At 49.2% G+C, this 17,861-nt stretch overlaps 1 protein-coding gene across 1 annotated transcript in view; it reads left to right on the top strand.

Annotated features, from left to right (window-relative positions):
- Positions 1-17,861, top strand: part of LOC143833876 (uncharacterized) — a 52,543-nt gene that overhangs the window by 17,526 nt on the left and 17,156 nt on the right. The window contains exons 7-14 of the mRNA XM_077330101.1: positions 2,056-2,911; positions 4,333-4,438; positions 5,603-5,685; positions 6,767-6,890; positions 8,016-9,027; positions 9,940-9,996; positions 12,462-12,562; positions 13,274-13,356. Coding sequence (XP_077186216.1) covers positions 2,056-2,911; positions 4,333-4,438; positions 5,603-5,685; positions 6,767-6,890; positions 8,016-9,027; positions 9,940-9,996; positions 12,462-12,562; positions 13,274-13,356 — 2,422 coding nt within the window. The remainder of the gene's footprint in view (positions 1-2,055; positions 2,912-4,332; positions 4,439-5,602; positions 5,686-6,766; positions 6,891-8,015; positions 9,028-9,939; positions 9,997-12,461; positions 12,563-13,273; positions 13,357-17,861) is intronic.

Genomic DNA, 17,861 nt, shown 5'->3' with positions numbered 1-17,861 from the left:
AGAACAAAGTTAAAACCAACAGAATAGATCTAAGCTTTCTTGTGCATTACACACTGCTTTGGATACACCTTGAAAGCTTATATCCAGAATTAAACTTTTTTGGGCTTAAAGGTGACCCTGGGCTCAAAACTTCAGGCCAGCTTGAATACAGCTGTTTTCAGCTGTTTGGGGATTTCTGCAAAGCCCTCAAAGGGTTAAAGCAGCAAAATTGTCCTTCCTAGAGGCCCCCTGCGCTTAAATAACTTCCTGTGCCGCCCCCTCTGTCTCTCGCGCTCTATGGTTATATAGGAGTGGAAAACTGGCTTTTGAATGGCTTCAATTCCCTGGGTGAGTTGAAAGGGATTCCCCCCCTCCCCCAATTAAAATCTGGCTTCTCAAAGAAAGGGAAAACCCCAGAAATACTGATTTATTCATGAAAACCTCAGTGCATAAGAATGTCCAGGCTGGTTCTTGTCTGCAATTTATGTCCTGTTTTCTGACTAAAATGCTTTCCTTTGTTGTCTATGCCCAGCAGTTGTCATTCCAAGGTGAACTGCCCCTGCAGAGGGAGGCTCTATTCTTTGCTATCGTGGTTAATAGCCATTATAATAGACTTACCTACTATAGGTTTCTCTATATGTGTGTTTGTTAATGCCTTCTCGTTTATCATTCTGAAGGAAAGGATTAATATACAGTCATTTTTTTTTTTACATTTATCATAAAACAGATATATTTACCACGGTCCTCTTAAAATGGATTTCTCTTTACGTGGGTGGCCGTGTTAACAAAATTGGTGACAAATCTTGTGACCCGAAGAAGGGCACAGTGACTCGTGAAAGCTTAACCATTGCCACAAATGTGTTAGTCTTTTAAGGTGTTACTGGACTCTTGGTCTTTTATTTTCTTGTTTGCCATCTGTAATACAAAAGGCAGCGTTTACTTCACGTTCAAAAATGTCAGTGGGATTTAAAGCTGCCCCTGCACAGATTGATGAATTACAGCGGATATCTGGAGTATGCTGCTCTGTTACGGATTTTAATATCTACCCAGAAAAATATTCTAGTCCAGTAGTACCTTGAAAGGCCAACAGGATTCCCAGGGTAGAAACTTTCAAGCACCATCCGGTATCTGAAGATTAATCCTTCATAAAATAACTTGCAAGGCTTTCTTATAACTTTCATATGATGGAGGGTGTGTATTAAATACTTAAATTATTAAATACTTAAATATTCTTTAAGTATTTGAAAGGTTGTCACTTGGAGGAGGGCAGGAAGCTGTATTAAATACTTAAATACTCTTTAAGTATTTGAAAGGTTGTCACTTGGAGGAGGGCAGGAAGCTGTTCCCGTTGGCTGCAGAGGAAAGGACGCGCAGTAATGGGTTTAAACTTCAAGTACAACAATATAGGCTAGATATCAGGGGGAAAAATTCACAGTCAGAGTAGTTCAGCAGTGGCATAGGCTGCCTAAGGAGGTGGTGAGCTCCCCCTCACTGGCAGTCTTCAAGCAACGGTTGGATACACACTTTTCTTGGATGCTTTAGGATGCTTTGGGCTGATCCTGCATTGAGCAGGGGGTTGGACTAGACGGCCTGCATGGCCCCTTCCAACTCTAGGAGATTCTATGTGATGGCCACAGGAATAAAACAGCTTTAAAAGAGGGTTGGATAGACTCACAGAGGATATCAATGGCTACTAGCCTTTGAATCGCATAAAATGGCTACTAATATCAAGACTCTGAATTCCACAGCCAGGAGGCAATCTCAGGCCTCTCTGCCCAATGGTTGGCCCTCCAGAGGAACTGGTCAATCGCTGTGTAGGACAGGATGCTAGACTAGGTAGACCACTGGTCTGATCCAGCAGGGCTCTTCTTATGTCCTTCACTAAGAGGTACAGATTGCTTTAAAAGTGAGCTTTGGCTCTTTGAAAGCTTATACGCTCGAAATAGAGTCGACAGGTCCCCCCTGACCATCGGCAGGGGATGGGGGACTTGGGTTGCCAGATCCAGGCTGAGAAACAAATGCAAAAACTATTATCTGTTTTTCCATTCAGCAAAGCCGAATGGACCGACGATAAAGCCCCCCCATGACAGAACGACTGTGTTACCCAGGCAAGTCCCCTTCCCCTCGCAGATACAGTCTCTATTCCAAACAGGAGGGAGGAGTACCCGCCAAAGAGGCCGTGCTGGATTGGAGGCTGGCTCTGCAAATGAACATGGAGCAACAGACTCCACCGGGGGGAGCGAAAGCCGGAGAAGGTCCAGAAAAAGGGTCTCAGGCCAGCCCGTCGGACTGTGGAGATTTCCCAAGGTGCCTTGCGTCAAAATGGCTGAAGCAGGATCTTGAGGAAGGACAGGCCAAGGAATGGGAAGTCCAATGGCAGGAATTCTTGAAGGCCTTAGATTGCCCTCCGGGGTGGGGGAACCCACCGGCCAAAGACCCCGGGCCCTGGGACGATGCCAGGGCCTTCCTGGCCTCCTTCGAGCAAGTGGCCGAAGCCTGCCAGTGGCCGGGAGAAGAGTGGGCCAGCCGGCTCCTGCCAGCGCTGAACGGAGACGCCCAGCAGGCTGTTAGCATCCTGGAGGTCAAAGACAGGGGGGACTACGGGAAGGTGAAAGCCGCCATCTTGCGAGGGGATGCCATCAAGATGGAGACGCAGCGCCAGCACTTCAGGCAGTTCCGCTACCAGGATGTGGAAGACCCGCGGAGGGTTTACAGCCAGCTGCAGGAGCTGTGCTGCCTGTGGCTGAGGCCCGAGAGGCGCACCAAGGAGCAGATCCTGGAGCTGCTGATCCTGGAGCAGTTCCTGGCCATCCTGCCGCCGGAAATCCAGAGCTGGGTCCGGGAATGTGGTCCGGAAAGCTGCGTCCAGACGGCCGGCCTGGCAGAAGATTTCCTGATGAGCCAGCAGGAGAGCGAGACTTGGAAATGGCAGGTGAGGCCGTGATCCTGAGGACAGACCATCCCATGACTCCTCTGCGCTGTCTTCTACATTTGAAGAAGAAGAAGAGTTGGTTCTTATATGCCGCTTTTCTCTACCTGAAGGAGCAGTTATATCAGGGCTCTCTCAGCCTCACCCACCTCACAGGGTGTCTGTTGTGGGGAGAGGAAAGGGAAGGAGACTGTAAGCCGCTTTCAGACTCCTTTGGGTAGAGAAAAGCGGCATATGAGAACCAACTCTTCTTCTTCAGTAATATCAGGGCTCTTTCAGCCTCACCCACCTCACAGGGTGTCTGTTGTGGGGAGAGGAAAGGGAAGGCGATTGTAAGCCGCTTTGAAACTCCTTCGGGTAGGGAAAAGCGGCATATAAGAACCAACTCTTCTTCAGTAATATCAGGGCTCTTTCAGCCTCACCCACCTCACAGGGTGTCTGTTGTGGGGAGAGGAAGGGAAGGCGACTGTAAGCTGCTTTGAGACTCCCTCGGGTAGGGAAAAGCGGCATATAAGAACCAACTCTTCTTCTTCAGTAATCTCATGGCTCTCTCAGCCTCACCCACCTCACAGGGTGTCTGTTGTGGGGAGAGGAAAGGGAAGGCGACTGGAAGCCGCTTTGAGACTCCCTCGGGTAGGGAAAAGCGGCATATAAGAACCAACTCTTCTTCAGTAATCTCATGGCTCTCTCAGCCTCACCCACCTCACAGGGTGTCTGTTGTGGGGAGAGGAAAGGGAAGGCGACTGGAAGCCGCTTTGAGACTCCTTCGGGGAGGGAAAAGCGGCATATAAGAACCAACTCTTCTTCTTCAGTAATCTCATGGCTCTCTCAGCCTCACCTCCCTCACAGGGTGTCTGTTGTGGGGAGAGGAAAGGGAAGGCGACTGGAAGCCGCTTTGAGACTCCTTCGGGGAGGGAAAAGCGGCATATAAGAACCAACTCTTCTTCTTCTTCAGTAATCTCAGGGCTCTCTCAGCCTCACCTCCCTCACAGGGTGTCTGTTGGGAGGAGAGGATTGGAAGCCATTTTGAGACTCCTTCCGGTAGAGAAAAGCGCCATATAAAAACCACTCTTCTTCTTGTATTGAGTGAGCCCCCTTGCACCTCAGTGAGAAAGGCAGACTATAAAGAAAGAAATAACCCGTTCCCAGCATAGTGTAGTGGTTAAGAGCGGGTGTTTCTAACATGGCGAGCCAGATTTGATTGCCTGCTCCTCCACATGCAGCTAGCTGGGTGACTTTGAGCTGGTCACAGTCCTGATAGTGCTGTTCTCACAGAGCTCTCTCGGGTCCACCTACCTCCCGGGGTCTGTCGTGGGAAAAGGAAGCGGCTTTGAGACTCCTTTGGGCAGCAAAAAGTTGGGTATAGAAACCAACTCTTCTTCTTCTTCTTTGTAATCTCTCTGTGGCCATGTCTTCCGACTTAGGTCTTGGTGCCCTCAAAAGATGTGATCCCGAGTATGCCAGGCTCTGAGAAGAGGGATCTGTACGTGGACCCCAAGCCAGGAGGTGGCATGGATGCCAGTCTGTCAGGTAGGTTTGTTACTGGTGTCCGCCTTTCCCCCCTCCCTGATGGAAAGAAGGAGAAATAAATGCAGCTGTGAAGTAAATCCTGACACACACACACATGTGCTTATGTGTATGCGCATGTGTGCATGCACGGACGCGCGCACACACAATTGTGTGGATGTTGTGCTGAACTACACACCCTGAATTAGATCTCATTGAGGTCCTTACTTTTTTACACACACCGGGTGATTAAAATGCAGAACTTGTTGCCAGAGGACTGGGACGGCGCCAGGAATAAAAAGCTTTCGACGGGGGGTTAGTTTCATGGAGGATAAATCTATCCATGGTTACTAGCCTTTGGTGGCTGATGGGAACCTCCATGCTCAGAGGCACTAATCCTCTGGATCCCAGAGCCAGGAGGCCACCTCAGGCCTCTCTGCCCTGTCGTTGGCCCTCCAGAGGAGCTGGTTAGCCACTGGGTGAGACAGGAGGCTGGACTAGGTGGGCCCCTGGTCTGAGCAAGCAGGGCTCTTCCGATGCTCTTCTAAAGTGGCAAAGCCTGTTTCTGCATTGTACCACCTCAGGCTCAATGTGGAATTCATCTCTGTTTCTTTTTTTTTTAATTGAAATCCCCTGCTCATAAAATATTTAGTTCATTATCACGTGCTACTTCTCTTGAGAGGGAATATTTTGTCCCGTGTATATATATATATATATATATTTTAGAGCCTCTTGTGGCGCAGAGTGGTAAGGCAGCAGACATGCAGTCTGAAGCTGTCTGCCCATGAGGCTGGGAGTTCGATCCCAGCAGCCGGCTCAAGGTTGACTCAGCCTTCCATCCTTCCGAGGTCAGTAAAATGAGTACCCAGCTTGATGCTGGGGGGTAAACGGTAATGACTGGGGAAGGCACTGGCAAACCACCCCGGATTGAGTCTGCCATGAAAACGCTGGAGGGCGTCACCCCAAGGGTCAGACATATCTCAGTGCTTGCACAGGGGATACCTTTACCTTTACCTATATATTTTTTATTTATTTATTTTTGGATTTATACCCCGCTTCTCTTGACAATGTCACCTCGAGGCAGCATGCCGGCAGGGGCTCGCGGGAATTGTAGTCCACGGACATCTGGAGAGCCACAGTTTGGCCACCCCTGCTCTGAATTCTCTTTTCTCGCTTTACCTTTTGCAGATGGTGGCACGATGGCCCCCAGTCACCCCCCATCGCTGCGTCCTCCTGAGGCCTGGGAATCTGCCAAAACGGGACCCGCTGAGGTACGTACATGCAGGGTGGGTTTACTCAGGTCTAGAGCATGTGGGAGGAAGGGGTAGCTGGCATGCAGCAGGCCCCCAAATTTGATCCCCGGTCCCTCCTGTTTCAAATACCCAGGCAGGAAGTGATGTGAAAGACATGTGACTCTGGGCAGCTACCGCCCATCTCAACAGGCAGTACCATCCCTGAGGGACTGACTCAGCATAAGATAGCTTTATACATTTCTATCCCAATCCCCCCAAATGCTGAAATGAGAAGGAATTCTTCAGGACAGAAATCACTGAAGGGAAGAACCATTATGGGTATCAACTTTCAAAGCAAAAATAGAGTCCAAGAGCACCTTTAAGACTAAACACAGATTGATTCAAGGCGTGAGCTTTCGAGTGCACGCGCTCATTTAGAAGAAGAAGAAGAAGAAGAGTTGGTTCTTATATGCCGCTTTTCCCTACCCGAAGGAGGCTCAAAGCGGCTTACATTCGCCTTCCCTTTCCTCTCCCCACAACAGACACCCTGTGAGGTGGGTGAGGCTGAGAGAGCTCTGATATCACTGCTTGGTCAGAACAGTTTTATCAGTGCCGTGGCGAGCCCAAGGTCACCCAGCTGGTTGCATGTGGGGGAGCGCAGAATTGAACCTGGCATGCCAGATTAGAAGTCTGCACTCCTAACCACTACACCAAACTGGCTCTCATTGTCATTTAGTCTGAGGAAGAGGGCCTGCACTCAAAAGCTCCCGCCTTGAATCAATCTTTGTTGGTCTTAAAGGTGCCACGGGACTCTGATTTTGTTGTGCTGCTTCAGACCAGCATGGCCACCCACTCGAAACTTTCAAAGCACAAGTCTCAGCGTCTACGGTTCCGCCCTCCGCCGTTTTCCCCCTCCCCAGTTATTCTCCCCAAATCCCCAGAAATCCCCCCACTCAAAATTGACAACGCTGCCTGGAGGTGCTGAGGACTGAACCTGGGATTTTGTGCAAACCAAGCAGGAAATAACCTTCCCGCAGTCCAAGTCCGCTGTCTCAGGTCCTATGTTTGGACCGATGCTCTGCGAATGGCTTTATTTCCAGGGTGTTTCTTCTTGTTCCAGGGCTCAGTGGACGTTGAACTCGCCGTCCATTTCACCGAGGGCGAATGGGCCCTGCTGGATCCGGGCCAGAGAGCTGTGTACAGAGAAGCACGGCAAGAGAATTATGGGAACGTGATCTCCCTGGGTGAGTAAGGATTCTTTCACGGATTCCCTGTTATCGCCAGGAAGAGAATGATGTCACTTCTGGTCATCTGGCTGGAAGTGACATCATGAGACATAGCATTCTGCTTAGCCCCATCTCCCGCAATGTTTGAATTGGGAATGTTCCTCAGGCTGGCTACATATGTTAAATCCGAGCTTTCCTCAGTGAAACATCAGGGGCTAAGTGTACCGGACCACAGTCACATGGCCCGGAAAACTCCAGCCGTGTGAGCCTTTGATAATTAACCAATAATATTTGTTTCGACACGAGCCTTCACAAAAGCTCAGTGTAATAACTCCACAGCACCTAAACATAACTGAGGTGCAAAAAAACTTCAAATTATGGCTGTGGACATCTCATCCCTTAGCATGCAAGACGAAAGGACGATACTAAAGTTAATATCACAGAGACTAGAAGATCAGGATACACAGATTCTGGGCTCCTCTAACAACAGTGTATGTTCTCCCCGCTTCTGGGATATTCCGTCATCTTACAAATCCATGCCCATGTATCTCCAAATTTTGGAAACACACCAGTTAAGAAGAGCATTTCTAGTAGCTCGCTTAAACATCTTTCCTTCAAATGTCACCCGAGGTAGATTTTTGAAGATCCCTCCTCAGGAGAGATACTGTTTACATGGATGTAGTGTCCCTGACACGTTGCATCATATACTTCTGGTGTGTCCTAAGTTTGAAATATTTCGTCGCCCGTTAGCTAATCATCTGAAGAAATTGAAATTCAGCTGTGTTAATGAGAAACACTATATTAAAATGATATTAAATGTGAGGGACAGAGCAACTATTATAAAAGTAGCAAAGTTTTTACTGGCAATTTTAAATGAAAATCTTTTACGATAGATTTTACATCTGAAACTGTTTGAAAATTTCATTTTATGCTTTACAATTTTATGCCAATAAAGGTATTCTGATTCTGAACTGAGGGACTGCTTATCCCCCTGTTCCATCTTCTCTTCGGTTGAGATTAGTAAATTCGACTTGATTTTTCTGCTTCCGGAATTCTTTTTCTTCCCGCGCTTGTGTTCTCTCTCCCCTTACTCCCCTACCCCTTCTTCCGTATTCAATCCGGACCCCACCCCTGTTTCCACAGACAACAGGACCCCGGCTGAGATCAAAGTGGAGCATTTCCAGTGGAACGGTCCTGAGACGGCCGGATCGCCGGAGGTCTTCCCAGAGAGATCCCCTGGACGCCTGAAACCGGAGACCCGCAAGGAAGGAGGGGATCCGGAGAGGCTTCAAGGCCGGCGGGCCGTACAGAGGTGGCGAGGGCCCGTTCAGTTCGTGGAAGGCTTGCGGTCCTTCAACAAACGCGCGTCCCAAGAGGCCGAGAAAAAACACCCATGCCCTGAATGCGGGAAAAGATTTCATTACCGGTCCCAGCTGGCGAAACATCAGATGATCCATACAGGTTTAAAACCTTTCAAGTGCGTCGTCTGCGGGAAGAGCTTCCAACGGAAAGACAACCTCTTTGCGCACCAGAAAATCCACACGGGGAACAAGCCGCACACCTGCCCAGAGTGCGGGAAAAGCTTCTACGACCGAGGGAAGCTGCTTCGGCACCAGAAGGTCCACACGGGGGAGAAACCTTTTGAGTGCCCCGGGTGCGAGAAAAGCTTCCCCCACAAAGGGAACCTCCTGGCGCACCAGGCGGTCCATACGGGCGAGCGGCCGTACGAGTGTCCGGATTGCGGGAGGTGCTTCTGCGAGAGGGTCCACCTGAGCAGGCACCAAAGGGTCCACACTGGCGACAAACCGTACGACTGCCCGTGGTGTGGGAAGCGGTTCCGGAGGAAAGGGAACCTGGCAGCGCACCAGAAAATCCACACGGGCGAGAGGCCGTACTCCTGTCCCGAGTGCGGGAAGAGCTTTAGCGAGAAAGCCAAACTGATCCGTCACCAGAGAGTTCACACGGGGGAGAAGCCGTACTCGTGCCCCATGTGTGGAAAGAGCTTCAACCAGAGGGAGACCCTGATGAGGCACTGGAGGGTCCATACAGGGGAGAAACCCTACGAATGCCTGGAGTGCGGGGAAAGCTTTGGTCAGAGAGAGACTCTTCTAAGACATCAGAGAATTCACACGGGGGAAAATGTTATTCGTGTTCTGTGAGGAAACGGGGAAGGGGGGGGGGGATGTCCTCATCACGAACATAAGCGTCCCTGACTGTTTTCAGTGTATGTGTAAAGGGGGGGGGGATCTGATGAGGAATGGGAGTCATTTGTGCCAAATGAGACAGGAGAATGTTGCTCTTCTAACAAATTCCGATAGCAGATTCTTTTGATATGAGAAACACTTTGCGCACTTAGAAGTCTAGCTCCTCAGGGAGAAAGCACGGGCATAAAGAACTAACTCACCGAGAAAAAGGATTTAAGAGAGTCGTCCCAAGGAAGTCTGTTGGGTAGTAAGACCTGTTTCTTCAAGGGGCTTTCTTTCCTGAGAGAAAACTACATGAATAAAATGAGACATAATACCGAATGTGCTAACATTTAGGTCTAAGAGTGGTTTAATATAATTATTTTCTGGATGTGCTGCGAATTTCTTTTTTTTTTTTCAAGTTGGTACACAGGATTAGCATATCAGCAAACAAAATTTTTTGTCCAGTCCTTCTGGAGAATTAGACTTTTATTTATTAATTATTATTATTATTATTATTATTGTGTTTAATAAAGCGCCTTGAGAGTAGAGATTTCATGTGAGGAACTAGCCCAGGAGAACTCAGGCTAAACTTTTCCATGTCCAAAGTGTTTCATATATTAGAAAGGTGTGTTTAAAAAAAAAGCCCCTTATTATTATTATTTTACAGCATCCTTCTGAAGACAACTTTGTATTAAATCTCAGCTGTGTCAGCAATTTTTTTTGAGGGGGATGGCACATTCTGGGGGGGGAAATATTTAGACATGAAAGGGAGGGGGGAATCGTTGCCTCTGACACAAGAGTCAGATATAGGCAAGCGGATCTCTTCTTTTCCAGCTATTCCCCCAAAAATGTGTTTTTGGAGCTGGTTGTTTTTCATCTAGGATGGAGGTGGAGATTCACATGGAAAGGAAGATCATCGTGCGCCTCATACCCAGGCTGTAGGGGATGGAGTTCTGTACCTGTATTGTCAGGCCTTAAAATGGAAGTGACAGAGTAAAAATTTTGCTGCTCTGAAAATCAAATAAGGGCAGCACAGAACCAGGCGTTGGGAATGTTCTGGGCTGTTTGGCTTTGGTCCGCTAATTTTAGCCCCTGACGGTTTGCCGGCCACTGTGGCTGGCCTCTTCAGAGGTAGGACACGGCAAGATGAGAACCTCTCCAGCCCATCTTGCCATGTCCCACCTCTGAAAGGGCTAGCCACAGTGGCTGGCAAAACGTCAGGGTCTACAGCAGGGGTAGTCAAACTGCGGCCCTCCAGATGTCCATGGACTACAATTCCCAGGAGCCCCCTGCCAGCGAATGCTGGCAGGGGGCTCCTGGGAATTGTAGTCCATGGACATCTGGAGGACCGCAGTTTGACTACCCCTGGTCTACAGCCACACAGCCCGGAAAACTCACAACAGCTGGTTGACTCCGGCCGTGAAAGCCTTCGACAATCCAATGCAGAACTGATAAAACGTCAGCCGTTTCTAACGAATAGGCAAAAAATGAGTTGCGTTGTGTTTGAGAGACACAGGTGTTATTTTGCTGCAAGAAAAAAACATTTGGGGACGAGGGGCGGAATGCATAGCTATTGTCTGTGTTGACAATCACGTTTCTGTTTCGGAAGGCAAGCGTGCCAACTCTGTTCATTCCTATGGCGATCAATAAAATAGCAAACTCCGAGAGCCGAGTTCCTTTTGTCATGAGCATGGCAGCGACGGGGCAGCCGCCTCCCTCTCCCTGGGAGTGGTTTCTTTGTCGGCTTTCCCGTTTACTTAAGTGGCAGCTCCTGTCTTGGATGCTGCCAAGCGAGGCTGAGAAGGTTGCTCCTTCTGCACTCCAGTGCGGGTGTACGGCAGGCCTTTCTGCAGAAACAGTGAACACTCTGTGTGTACAAGAAGAGTTACTAGATCTCTACCCGCAGGGAGGTGGACATTTCTACATCTCTGCCTCTCTTTCAGATGCGGTAGCTGTAGGTGCAGGATTATCAGGTTTCCAACTGGCAATTTTGCCCTGCTAAACATGGACAGGGACGAGTTAGAATGAGTCATACCCCTTTCCACTGTGGGATGTCCTCCTGCCCCCCAGTCTGCCATTCCCACCACAACTGTAGGGCCCCCCCAAATCCCTAAGCTGGCTTTGGGGCTGCAGGCCCTGTGAATCCTTAAACCACTCCTAAAGGAGCCTCAAAGGCCATCTAGTCCCACCACCTGCTCAGTGCCGGATCAGCCTCAAGCTTCCAAGATAAGCATCTGTCCAGCCACCACTTGAAGACCAGCAGTGAGGGGGAGCTCCCCACCTCCTGAGGCAGCCCATTCTGCTGCTGACCGACTCTGGAGCTGAATACTTTTTCCTGATAGACAATATCGTTCTCGATGTCGTTTAAACCCCTTACTGCAGGTCCTCTCTTCAGCGGCCCACAGGACCTGCCCCCTGCCCTCCTCTAAGTGACCACCTTTCAAATCCTTACAGAGAGCCATCCTGTCCCCTCTTAAGCTCCTCTTCTCCAGGCTGAACCTTCCCAAGGCCCTCAACCTTTCCTCCCAGGGACCCAGATCCCCCTCATTGCTCTCCTCTGCACCCTTTCCCTTTTGCCCACATCCTTTTGGAAGCGAGACCTCCGGAATTGCACGCCACAGGATCTCGGGTTTCCTCTTGACTTTGGCCTGGGGTGGATCGCTTTTCCACTTATTCCTGGCCACCAGATGGCTCTGGGCCAGGGGTAGTCAAACTGCGGCCCTCCAGATGTCCATGGACTACAATTCCCATGAGCCCCTGCAAGCAATGCTGGCAGGGGCTCATGGGAATTGTAGTCCACGGACATCTGGAAGGCCGCAGTTTGACTACCCCTGTCTGGCCCTTTGCGACACCGGATTTCCTAACTGGGCACTGCCCAATGTGAACGGTGAGCCCTCCTTCTCCTCCCCCCCCCAAAAAAAAACAATTATGCACCCGGGGAATGTGAGGGATTTTGGAAAGACGGGAGGAGGGAGGGAGGCAAAACCCAAATGTGGCGTGTTTACACAGCACAACCATTGCAAACCGGTTTCAAACCGGATCACACCCCCACCCACTTCTCAGAATCGCAGTCCCACAATTGCAGACGGGTCTGAATCGGCCGCAGGCGGGATATATAACCCACCCAAGCCCCCTTCTGCGGTTCCTTGTTTCAATCCGGTTTCTGCAGCGCAAAAGGAGACCGCTTTGAGAGGCATGCTTTGCAAGGCCTGCTGGGAAATGTAGTTCGGCGTGCGCGCGCCGGCGAGCCCGCTAGGGGTCCCCCTCGCCCGCCCGCCGGCCTCGCAGGACTGCAATTCCCAGAGTTCCCCGGGAGGGGAAGCCAGTGGGCGTCTAACCGGTTTAAGTTTGCAATTTAGACATTCCTCCTCAACGCTAGAGAGGCTGGACCCGGGAGCTGACCCTGCAAGGTTGCATTTATTATTATTTTATATTTTTTATTATTTTTAAAAGAGAGAGGAGCGAGCGCCCGACCTGACGCCTGTTTGGAAAGCCTATTCGGAGGTGGGGGGAAATGTACTTTGCACATGATCAGAGGAAATGGATTGTGCCACCTTTTCTCTTACATGGCGGGGAGGGAGGAGGAGTTGTGCGCCGATCAGGCGATCGGGAAGCTGGGGGTGCACTCTGCACATGCTCAGAAGGATCTGATCTCACTGGATCAGCTCTGAAAGGCCTTTCTAGTCCAGATTTGGGGGGGGGGGCGCCTTGCACATGCTCAGAAGCCTCAACTGTGATTGCATCATTCTTTTGCTTGCTATCCCGGAGGCTGGAGGAAGGCGCTGGGCTAATTCGTAGGTGGGCATTCTGCACATGCTCAGAAGGATTGATTTCAGCAATCCCCATTTTATCTTTATTTCCCCTGATGATGAAGAGGGGAGCACTTGGGGGTGGGTTGTGTTTTTGTGTGCGTAAAAGGGAGAATGTACTCTGTGTATGTTCAGAGGAGCCCTTTTTCCTGTCTCAGTAACATCTCCTGTGCTGCTGAGCATACTAAATTTCTGTTCCAGGTGAGCTTGCGATATAAATGTTATCCTTGCAGGCTTTGGGGGGGCTTCTCACTCTCCTGTCCCTTTCCCCCCCACCTTGCTGAGAAAGCCTTAGCTATTTTTCTTCTCCTTTTCTCTCCCCCCAAGCCCAGTCCCATAAAACCGAAAAAGACTCCCTTCTTCCCCCACCCACACCCCTTTTGTCCTTTCGTTTTTCTTCCGGCAGGGACGAAGCAATCTGATTTTGGAGATCGGCCCAGCTTAACCATGGACGGCGAAAACGGAACAGCGCACGAGGCGATCATGCAGGTATGCGTCTAGCAAGGTGCAGGAGGTATTTTTTTGTTCTTTGGTATCCAGCTTTTCTCTCCGGTCAGAACCTTGACGGAGCTTATGTTATTCTCTATTTTATCCTCACAACAACCCTGTGAGGTAGGTCAGTTAAGAGTGTGTGTCTGCCCCAACGTCAGCCAGGAAGATTCCATGGCGGAGTGGAATTTTGGACCTGGATTTCCCAGATCTGAGTCTGATGCCCTAGCCCAGCCTTTCTCAAATTTTAACCATTGAGAAACCCCTGAAACATTCTTCAGGATTCAAGAAACCCCAGAAGTGGCACAAACATGCAGAATGTGGTTGTGTAACTGCCCACCTGGGGACCCTCCTCTTCTCACCCCCTCCAGGCCCATCATTGGCCATTTGGGGTTGGGTGGGTCAGCAGGTTACAGTGGGTGAGCGATAGGGATGTGAGTGTCCTGAATAGTGCACGGGGTTGGACTAGATGACCCAGGAGGTCCCTTCCAATTCTGTTATTCTGTGATTCTATGACATCACCGTATATGCCAGGGTGTCCAAACTGTGGCTCCCCAGATGTTCATGGATTATGATTACCATGAGCCTCTGCAGCATGGCTGATTGGCAAGGGCTCATGGGAATTGTAGTCCATGATAATCTGGAAGGGTCACAGTTTGGCCATCCTGCTATATGGTCCTATCACCCAGGGCCTGCAAGGCGGAGCTCTTCCGCCAGGTTTTTGGTTGAGGGCGGGGTCAGCGAACTAGTGCCAGCATTCCCCCCCCCCCCCCCCCGGACCTAGTAAGTTAGATCTCCCCACCCTCCCTGCCGCTCTGATAGCAGGGGTGGGAATAATGAGAGCTTCCGCCATTTTAGGATTGTTTTTAAAGTCTTTTAATGGGTATTTTAATGGGGATAGGACTGTTGTGACCCGCCACGAGCCTACGGGGAGTGGCGGGAAATAAATCCAATTAATAATAATAATATTAATAATTTTAAAAATATATTTTTAAAAATTAATTAACTCCCACCCATTCAGCAAACCCTCCCAGGGCCGTCATGGAACCCTGGTTGAGAAAGCCAGCTGTCTTAGAATCAGAGTTGGAAGGGACCTCCAGGGTCATCTAGTCCAACCCCCTGCATTTATTTATTTATTTATTTATTTATTTAGATTTATATACCGCCCTCCCCGAAGGCTCAGGTAGGGAACTCACGACTATCTGCCCACCCACAGTAACCTCAATTTAGTGATATTTATTTATTACAGTTTCATGCCGCCCTTCCCCAAGGTCTCAGGGCAGCTCACAAATGTGTCCGTACAATAAAATCAACATTTAAACATTTAAATCTTAAAATCCAGGGGTGCTCGGTGCCTTTTCTCTGATGGAAGGAAGGGGGAGTAAAGTGGTATGACATTTTCAGCTAAGTGGCGTGCAGATGTTGCGGTCTGTGTAGACAGGCCAGTCTGCTGGTGTGATTCTGTCAGCCTTAACCATAGGCCTGGTGGAACAGTGTTGGGATTTAAAACACTGGCGGAAGTGTTTTAAATCCCAGAGAGCCCTGATCGCATTTCGGGGACTGTTCCACCAGGACAGAAAAAACCCTGGCTCGGATTGCGGCCACTTTGTGTAGAGATAAACGGGTTTGAAAGGTGGGGACATGGGAGAACTCTACCTCACACTCTGACCGTGACCTTGGACCAATCTCTTGTGTCCATCTAGGCCAATGTTTCAAACATGGACTACCCCTCCGGTGTTCAGGGGATATACTGCCTTGGAATGTGGAGGTTCCTTTTTCCTATCATGGATTTTACCAGGGGAGTGGGGTTGAGCACATGGAAGGAGTTTTGAATGGGTACAGCTGAAGTAAGGTGTGGTGGAAGTAGACAGGTTTGTAGACAGATTGTGAGTGGGTGGGCAGGGAGGGGTGGGCGTGTCAGCGCTTGGCTCACATGCCCAGGGAAATACCAATCACCACATTGGGGCCGGAAGGCAAATTTCCACCAGGCCACACTGCCCAGGGATTCTGGGGTATTTGTTTTTTTTGGGGGGGGGGGATCATCCGGGCATGGAATTGGTGTCACTGTGGAAGATCAGGTGGTTGTGGGTTTCCTGCACTGTGCAGCGGGTTGGACTAGATGACCCTTGAGTTCCCTTCCGACTCTATGATTCTAGGGGGGAGAGGGCTTATAGGAACCGCCTGGCCTCTTGGGGTCGCCGGCTGCCACTGCTGTGTGAAGCATGCATGAGCAGAATATGAAGGCCGGGCCACTCTGTGTTTCATTGTCTTCAGTGACAAACGTTCATCAGGTTTACTGCCTCGGAACATGGAGGCTCCATTGAGCTATCGAGTCTGAAGGTCTTGGTTGAATGGACTTCTCATTGTCTTGTTAAAGATCGTAAGAGAGCGGCCATGAGTCGAAAATACAGACATTGACGGACCAATATAATACAGGAGAAAGCAGCTTTGCATGTTTATTTAGAAGAAGACTTGGTTCTTATATGCCGCTTTTCTCTCCTCGAAGGAGTCTCCCAAGTGGCTTACATTCGCCTTCCCTTTCCTCTCCTGAGGTGTAAGCCTGAGGCCACGGATGGAAGTAAACCTGACTCTGTTGGTTGGAGGGGATTGTGAGGAATGCGTCCCACTCTGCTGGGTTGATTTTCCCTCTCGAATGCACCCCTGTCCAGGGCTCATGCTTCTGACTGAAGGGGTTATTCAGTCCAGGTCTCTGGCGAAAACCTTGTCTGGCCAACCATTAATCACACTGTGTTCTAGCTTTGCTTTAAAGTTAGCTAAACGAGGAAGAAATTAGATAAGGAACTGAGGGTATTCAAACCTCCCAGGGACAAGCAAAAACGTTTACATATTTATTCCTTTACTTTAATTATGGTCCACTTTTCTCACCAAGATGGCTTACATGGTGTAAAAATCTCACGAGCGATCTAAGGATGACGCAGAAGAACCGGGATTGCAAAAATTAGAAGCAGAAAGGGTGTATTTCTGATATGGGATCTATTTGATGAGATTCCTCTGAGCATGGGAAGGATATTTTGAAGGAGATATCTGAAAGATGCCTTCTGAGCCCTGCTCACAGCGTCAGAGGCCGTTTTCCTGGGGATTTGTGCTTGGCAGGCGACGAGCTATTCATAAGCCTCTGGAACAAACAACCAGACTCGTTCAGCCTGGCCCAGTGGCTTTTTCTGAAGGACGTTGTTATCTGTACACTGGAACAGCCAGTGAAAAATGCCCTGATTCATGGCTTTGACAGGAAGCAGATTTCAGGCCTAACAGTGTTCCCGAAACTCAGATATATATAAAAAAATATACATTCTGTCTCCCGTGAAAGATGGAATTCCGGGATAAAGAGAAGAGCCAGGCCCACAGTCCTTCCCTGCAGGGAAGGTGTTCCTGCATAATGACCAATTTGATTGCTCTTTTCGGCATTCTTTTCCAAATCTACATTGTTCTTTTTTGAGGCGGAGTAATGAGGGATGCATATATCTCCTTTGATATCTGGTAGCCCCCTGAGTTATCCGTTTGATTCCCCGCTCCTCCGTGGGAAGCCTGCTGGGTGACCTTGGGTTCAGTCTCAGTTCTCTCAGAGCTCTCTCGGCCCCACCTGCCTCACAGGGTGTCTGCTGTGGGGAAAGGAAGGTGATTGTAAACCACTCCTTCAAAGAGTGAGAAGCGGGGTATAAAAACCAACTCTTCTTCTAAAATGACAGATTGGCTGAAGTATAAAGTTGTTTATCAGTGTGAACGACCAGTTTGTGAGGGGATATGACCAAAAATGCACACCCAAATATAGGGAAACTAAAGACCGCCCTTTGGTTGAATTTTAGCAATGCTCTTGGGTAGTCAAACTGCGGCCCTCCAGATGTCCATGGACTACAATTCCCATGAGCCCCTGCCAGCGAATGCTGGCAGGGGCTCATGGGAATTGTAGTCCATGGACATCTGGAGGGCCGCAGTTTGATTACCCCTGCTCTAACCAATAAGTTGCACATTGGTGCCCCATTGGGGAGAAAGGCAGCATTCTGAGTGAATTTTCCTCTCTGGATTTCTTTTTCCAGGATCTAGTCTTGCAACTTCAAGGGAGTACGGGTTTATTCATTTATTCCATGTCCCTTATGAAAAGAATACCTTGTTTATCCTAGTCGGTACTCACTACGCCATGAAAAAACGCGAAGCACAAAATAGCCATAGGTACACAGATCACAGAGGCATAAGCAAAAGGTATTAAAAATGAAAGCACAAACACGACTCTCCTACCCAGTTTAAATTGAATTAAATGAATTAAAGTACTCAGTCGCCGTGCCCAAGAATTTCTGGGAAACAGAGCAAGCTCCCTGAATCAAGGTCTGAGGAGCTTAGTACATCACAAGGCACTAAGAACTTAAATATCCAAAGGCACTGAGGACACGCAAAAATAAGTTCATCTTTATGTTGCGGTCTAATTTATGCTCTCTCTCTCCGACTGTATGAAATGTATTTATTTGGATATATTGGGGATCTATATTCCA

This window comes from Paroedura picta, chromosome 3 (assembly GCF_049243985.1).
Source record: "Paroedura picta isolate Pp20150507F chromosome 3, Ppicta_v3.0, whole genome shotgun sequence".
Lineage (NCBI taxonomy): Eukaryota > Metazoa > Chordata > Lepidosauria > Squamata > Gekkonidae > Paroedura > Paroedura picta.
Note: the sequence above shows the minus strand (reverse complement) of the source record. Positions and strands in the feature narration are given on the sequence as shown.